Source organism: Lipotes vexillifer, unplaced genomic scaffold (genome assembly GCF_000442215.2).
Source record: "Lipotes vexillifer unplaced genomic scaffold, Lipotes_vexillifer_v1.1 scaffold1343, whole genome shotgun sequence".
Taxonomy (NCBI): domain Eukaryota; kingdom Metazoa; phylum Chordata; class Mammalia; order Artiodactyla; family Lipotidae; genus Lipotes; species Lipotes vexillifer.
The window spans coordinates 91,582-99,179 of record NW_006779486.1 but is presented as its reverse complement, the minus strand read 5'-3'; the positions used below and the strand labels follow the sequence as shown (position 1 = coordinate 99,179).

The following is a 7,598-nucleotide window of genomic DNA, read 5'->3' as shown; positions in this document are numbered from 1 at the left end:
GCAGGACAAAGGCCACCAGCGACATCCCTCCATTCATCACGCCCACCAGGAAGCGAGTTATTGCAAAGAACTCATATGAGGGGGAAAACCCATTTGCGATAGCAAATAAGATGTCAAGAGCAAAACCTAGAAAGAGAAGAACACTATTCAATAATGCATAGGCAAAACAGCATTTGATGAACGTAATGTATTATATTCATTAGTTTGTAAAGATAAATCTTTGTGAATTTAAATTTTCTGAGCTATGTTATTTTTTTAAAATAGTTTCTCTTAAAGACTATCAAGAAGGGCTTCCCTGGTGGCACAGTGGTTGACAGTCTGCCTGCCGATGCAGGGGACATGGGTTCGTGCCCGGGTCCGGGAAGATCCCACACGCCGTGAAGCGGCTGGGCCCGCGAGCCATGGCCGCTGAGCCTGCGCATCCGGAGCCTGTGCTCCGCAACGGGAGAGGCCACAACAGTGAGAGGCCCGCGTACCGCAAAAAAAACAAAACAAAACAAAACAAAACAAAAAGACTATCAAGAAAAACTGAGGTTTTCTTTGTTACAAGTTGATTTCTGTCATGCGCAGCTTTCAATTATTAACAATAATGCTGGAAACTGAAAAATCTTGGCTCATACTCAGCTTGTCAAGAGGACTATGCTGAGACCTACAGAGCTCATCTGAAATGAATCAGCACACAAGATATAAGGAAATGGATCTAGTAGACTGCCTCAATCTTTGTTCTCCTTAGAAACATGGCATGAATTAGAATCCAGGGATTGTAGAATTCACAACCATGAAAAGCTTACAGTGCAAATATCTGGTCTTCCTCTGGTATGCTGGTCACTTTAAAATGCTTGGCCAGAATCAACTCAGCCTCTTGCCAGTGAAATAAAAATCAGTTCTGGGTCCACATGGCAATTCCCTGAGAACCTTAAGGAAATGGTCCCTGAGAACTTTAGGGAAATAACTCCTCTTATTCAGTCCATGAACACTAAGAGATTACCTGTGAGATAGACTTTTTTCCTTCCGAACCGATCTGAGAGCTGACCAAATGAGATAACTCCCACAAACACACCACTGAAGAAAAAAGAGCTTGCTGCACTCACTTTGTAAGATCTGTTGGCAATTAAAAACCACTAGAGAAAGAAAAAAACAGAAGGCAGATATTTAGGTCACAGAAAAGATGGATGGATGGAGTTAGCTATTAAAAAAACCAAATGTACAACAAAAACTTGAATACTGGAACTTCTCCACTGCATTACCACTGTTAACCGGAATTCAGTAGAACATTCATCCAGGACAACACCCAAGGAGCTTCTGTCTTCAGGAACCCCAGAAATCATTATTATAAAGTGCTCCCACAATAGTCTATACACATCTTGTGCCAGCACTGAGCACAGTATGTAACAGCTAATTACTTACTCATCTGTTGGTCACGTCTTTCATCCTAAGTCCCTGTGTTTCTAGACAGGAGGAGCCGTATCCCATTAATTTCCATTTCTCTGACACCTAACGTTTTACACGACTTACATGAGGCAAAAAATGAACGGTCCTTTTCTCCAATAAATTAATGGGTTTAAAATCTCTTGAGTACTTTCCTTGAAAAATTGAACATACAATTACCTTATGATCCAGTGATTCCACTTCAGAGTATATACACAAAAGAACTGAAAGCAGGGATTCACAGATTTTGTACACTAAGGTTCATAGCAGCATTAGTCACAATACCCAAAAGGTGTAAGGAACCCAAATGTCCATTCATTGATGAATGGATAAACAAAATGTGGTATATACATCTAACGGAATATTATACAGCCTTAAAAAGGAATGAAATTCTGGAAAGCTACAACATGAATGAACCTTGACCTTAAGCTAAGTGAAATAAGCAGACAAAAAGGGAAAATATTGTATGATTCCAATTATGAGTGTGATATTGTAATTTACAATAAGCAACATATATTTGGTTTTTATCCATTGTTCCTGGAACACAGCTCCTGAAATCCTTGTAATTTCCTATGTAAGAAACACAGGGGTATCCTTTTTTTATAATATTTAGATTTTTTCCCAGGTCCTGGAAAAGCTTCAGAGCAATAAAGGTAAAATGGGTGTCTTTTGTTATTTATAACAAGCCCCCTGCAACCACACTGAGCTTATGTTAATGAGGTGACTTTTGGAAAGCCCCTTAGATGGGGGCTGGATGTCAGGGGAACCAACCATGTGAATAGAGGACTGGGATTTCAGCCCTACCCTCTAGACCTCTGGGCAGAGGAGAGTGACTGGAGGTTGAATCAACTGCCTACAGCCAGTGGGTTAATAAATCATGCCTTCGTAATGAGGCCGCCATAAAAATTCAAAGGGAAGGGGTTTGGAGAGCTTCTGGGTTAGTGAACATGTGCAGGTGCTGGGAGGGTGGTCAGCTCAGAGAGGGCATGGAAGCTCTGTGTCCCTTCCATCCTTCCATACCTTGCCCTGTGCATCCCTTCCACCTAGCCATTCCTGAGTTATATCTTTTTATAATAAACCAGTGATCTAGTACGTAAAATGTTTTCTTGAGTTCTGTGAGTTGCCCTAGCAAATTAATCTAACTGAAGGAGGAGGTCCTAGGACCCTCTGATTTACAGTCAGTTGATCAGAAGCAGAGGAAGCAGTCTGAACTTGTGATTGGTGTCTCAAGGGAGTGGCAGGGGCAGTCCTCTGGGACTGAACCCTAACCTGTGGGATCTGACGCTAACTCCAGGGAGATGGTGTCAGAACTGAACTGAACTGCAGGGACACCCAGCCGGTGTGGCAGAACGGCTGGAGGTGGGAACCTGCCCCTCCACACACACGCACTCCCACGGCAGAAGTGTCTGAAGGGAAGCAGTTGCCAGTAGAGGAGAAACCAGAGGAGTGTTTTTCCTTTACCTGGAGTAGTCACATCCACAGACACAGAAAGTAGCAGAGTGGTTACCAGGGGCTGTTAGAGTGAGGAGTTACTGGTTAATGAAGATAGAGTTTCAGTTCGGGATAGCGACAAAGTTGTAGAGATGGACAGTGGTGATGGCTGCACAAAGATGCAAATGCACTTCATGCCCCTGTACTGTATACTCTAAAATGATACATTTTATGTTATGTATACTTTACCACAATAAAAAATAATCCCTTGAGCACTAGTACCTTCTATTTTAGGGAAACTTATAAACTCAAAGAGGAAGCAGTCATCCTCTGCTTAAAATGTCATTATCTAAAGCCCTGCCTCGTGATGTGCTACTGTGATCTTTGATTATAAAGCAACCTGTGTCTCAGAGGTGACCTCAGAGAACCAAGAGAATGCTCATCTCTCCCCTCCACAGCCCCCTTCCTAGGCTCAGCAAAGACAGGTTTAAGAAAACCCCTTCTCGAAAACTCACATGGAGACACCCTTTTGTTGTCCCTTCTCTGTCTTTCAGACCACTCCTGTCCCACACTTTGACAACCAGTCATTATGGCCCAAAGCACATCTAACTTCTCTCCTTCTCTTGTATTTCCTGTAAGAGAAGATTGATAAAGATCCTGACAAGACAGCTTCTGTACATCTTTATGCAACAACAACACACACACAAATTTAGGCACTGGAAAGTAAACAAGAATAATGCCCCTCACTAATGCTGTGCTTTACTTCTAAGTTCTTCTGTCCTTCACATGCAGTTTTTAACAAGATTAACTAACTGGTTTTCCTAGCTCTTCATGGATTAGAAATAGTAGTCTAGTGTGACACTGCCCTTAGAAATAGTAATCAGGCAGTTACCTCTCTTGGTGGCAGTCATAATTTAAATAAGAGAGTGATGGAAGCAATATGATTAAAAAAACTGAACTACATTCCAGGCTTTTTTCATTCCGGTATTCAATAAATAGTTGATTAGTTTCTACTAGAGGTTAATAACTATTCTAAACACTGGGAATACAGATGCGAACGATCTAGACTTGGTTCCTGCCCTCATGGAGTATAAGTTCCAGTAGCGTTAGCTAGGCATTAAACAAGTAAACACAGAGGGAGAGACTGGGAGGAAACTTCTTAACATAAGGTACTCAGGGAAGCCTTCTCTGGGGAGGTGACACTTGTGACCTGAATGATGAGAAGGTGACCAACCCTGAAAAGCTGTTTGGACATGAGGATGACTGCAACGGCCCTAAGGCAAAGACACATCAGGGCGCCTCTCATGGGGGTGGCAAGAAATGAGGCCAGAGAGGTGGGCAGGCATCAGGTCATACAGGGCCCTGAGCCACAGTAAGGAGCTAGGATTGTATTCCAGTGCAAAGGGAAAACATTGAATTACTGTATTTATGTCTCTAAAGATCAGCCTGGGCCACACTTAGGGAATGCATTACAACAGGGAAAAGTGGGAGCAGGGAGGCTACTGCAATAGTTCAGGAGATAAAGGGGGCTTGGACTAGGATGAAAGCAATGGTGGTGGGATTACATGAATTACATGAACGTGGGATGGATCTTGAAGGTAGAACTAGCAGGACTTGCTGATGAATGAGATGTGCAGCGGGGAGGAGAGAAAGGGAGAGTCAGGATTTCACCTAAGTTTTTAACTTTAGCCACTCAGTGAATGGTGATGACTTTACCGAGATGGAGGAGGCGGCAAACGGATTTCAGGTATGTGGTGGTAAATTTAAGAGTTCTCTTTAGACACGTGGAGGTTGAGATGCCTAAAAAACACCCAAGTGGAAATGCCAAGCTAGCATTTGGATGTGGGTCTTGAGCTCTAGAGAGAGGACGTGAGGGGTTATGAACTTAGAGATAAGGAGGAAGGCTCGGGACAGAGGCCCAGGACACTTCCACATTCAGAGGCTGAGTAGAAGAGAACCGCCACAGAAAACTCACAATCAGGGGTCGGAGAGAGAGCAAGAAAACAGGTGGGAGGGTGGTGTCACAAATAGTACAAGAGGAGATGTGATTCAGGGAGAAAGGGGTGGTCAAGTTATGTCGAATGCTGCTTTAGAGGTCAACTTAACATGAGGACAGAGATGTACAGTTATATTTGGAAACAAAATGGACACTTAAAAAATAGCAATTTCGGGGGCTTCCCTGATGGCGCAGTGATTGAGAATCTGCCTGCCAATGCAGGGGATACAGGTTCGAGCCCTGGTCTGGGAAGATCCCACATGCCACGGAGCAACTGGGCCCGTGAGCCACAACTACTGAGCCTGCGCGTCTGGAGCCTGTGCTCCGCAACAAGAGAGGCCGCGACAGTGAGAGGCCCGCGCACCGCGATGAAGAGTGGCCCCCACTTGCCACAACTAGAGAAAGCCCTCGCACAGAAACGAAGACCCAACACAGCCAAAAAATAAATAAATAAATTTTTAAAAAAAAAAAAAAAAAAAAGCAATTTCGGGCTTCCCTGGTGGCGCAGTGGTTGAGAGTCCGCCTGCCGATGCAGGGGACATGGGTTCGTGCCCCGGTCAGGGAAGATCCCACATGCCGTGGAGCGGCTGGGGCCGTGAGCCATGGCCACTGAGCCTGCGCATCCGGAGCCTGTGCTCCGCAACAGGAGAGGCCACAACAGTGAGAGGCCCGCGTACCGCACACACACACAAAAATAGCAATTTCAGTAGAGTGTGAATGGCAGCCGGATTGGAGAAGGTTGAAGAATTGGGCGAGCTTGAGGAACTGCAGGCAGAGAAGCTATCCTTGCAGGAGAAAAGTACTTGGAAAAGCAAGAAGGAAGGGGCTTGAGTGTACCAAGTAGAGCGGGTAGCCTTTTGTAGAAGCAGGGAGGTTCCACTGTAAGTGGGAGGAAGGCAGAATGTGGGTTCAGAAGCAGGTAGTAAAGGAACCCTTGCTGGACTGCATCATTGCTTTTTCACTGAAATATCAAGTGAGGTCGACTGTTGAAGGGAGTGTAAGTGGAGGGGGAGCTAGAAGTCTAAGGAGGAAGAAGACAGGCCCTTCTCAGAATGGGACATGGCCCATTCACAGGAAATGTCACACGACTGCCATACCGAACGCACACCTGAGTTTTGTACTTATCCACTTTGTGAGGAGAAGGTGGGGAGTTGGGGGGTTCCCAGGAGTATTCCACAGGGAGAGAGGTACCAGGAAGTTGCAGGGATTTGCAAAGGAGTGTTTATTATTATAACAAAATGCATGCTGGTTAAGGAGAAAAGGAAGACATAGGAGGATGGTAGTGAAATAATGTCACGATCAGGAAATCCCCCTATTTCTTTAACTCCTCTGTACTTTCCATTCTCACCCTTATTGAAATTTGGTTGTCCCCAGAGGAAATCACTCACTGAACCAGATCCCTCTCAACTGGAGGCTGTTTTTCCTTTTACACCCATGGACCTGAGAACGTGAGATGGGAGCAGATAGCCAAACTTCAAAATTGTCAGCTCGTGTGAAGATCACATCATTAGACTGTGTAACCTACTACCTTTCTGGGGCAGAGAATCTAGCCCGTTTGGAAATGGCCACTCTTCCTTTCTTCCATAGGAAGAGAATGTTTAGCTGGGCATAAATTTCCCAATAGCCCTGACAATTAGGACGGCCACATTATCAAGTTCTGCACAATGAACGTAAGCAGAAGCATCATGTGGCAACTTCCAGGAACAGGTCTTAAGAGATGGCTGATCAGCCCTTTTCCCCTTCTTTATTTCTACTACCCTACTGCTTAGAATGCCCATTTGGAAGCTGAAGCTCTAAAAAAATAAAAGAAGAGTTACCATATGATCCTGCAATCCCACTCCTGGGCATATATCCGGAGAAAACCATAATTTGAAAAGATACATGCACCCCTATGTTCACAGCAGCACTATTTACAATAGCCAAGACATGGAAGCAACCTAAATATCTATCAATAGATGAGTGGATAAAGAAGATGTGGTATATAAATACAATGGAATACTACTCAACCATCAAAAAGAATGAAATAATGCCACTTGTAGCAACATGGATGGACCTAGAGATTATAATACTAAGTGAAGTAAGTCAAACAGACAAAGACAAATACCATATGATATCATTTATATGCGTAATCTGAAAAAGAAAAGATACAAATGAACTTACAAAACAGTAATAGACCCACAGACATAGAAAACAAACTTCTCGTTACCAAGGGGGAAGGCGGGGGATAAATTAGGAGGATAAGATTTAAATGTTTTGTCTTGTTTTCAATATTAAAGGACCTACCGTATAGCACAGGGAACTCTACTCAATATTTCGTTATAACTATAAGGGAAAAGAATCTGAAAAAGAATATATATATATATATATGTGTATATGTAAAACTGAATCACTCTGCTGTACACCTGAAACTAACACAACATTGCAAATCAACTATAATTTAAAAAAATTAAAAAATAAAAAGATAATGTGTGTATGGAAAAGAAAAAGAAAAAAAGCTGGAGCTCTACCTGAGACCATGATGAAGAGGGTCACTTGTTAGTGATAGTGAAGTCAAAGGCTGGGTCCCTGACAACACTGCAGTAGAGCCCAGGCACTGCACATGTTTTTAAGTTCTCCAGATGATTCTCATAGGCAATCAGGTTAAGAATTCCTGCCCTGGACCTTGTCATCCTCAACAATAGCATCACCTCTAAAATCTTGATTTTGAACAGCCCACTCACCATTCCCTAGACTTCCACCCACT

At 43.6% G+C, this 7,598-nt stretch overlaps 1 protein-coding gene across 1 annotated transcript in view; it reads right to left on the bottom strand.

Moving 5' to 3' along the window:
• SLC22A15 (solute carrier family 22 member 15) overlaps positions 1-7,598 on the bottom strand; it is a 79,134-nt gene that overhangs the window by 39,165 nt on the left and 32,371 nt on the right. Inside the window, exons 3-4 of the mRNA XM_007452634.1 lie at positions 989-1,121; positions 4-126 (exon numbers count right to left, since the gene is read on the bottom strand). Of these exons, the coding sequence (XP_007452696.1) occupies positions 4-126; positions 989-1,121 (256 nt within the window). The remainder of the gene's footprint in view (positions 1-3; positions 127-988; positions 1,122-7,598) is intronic.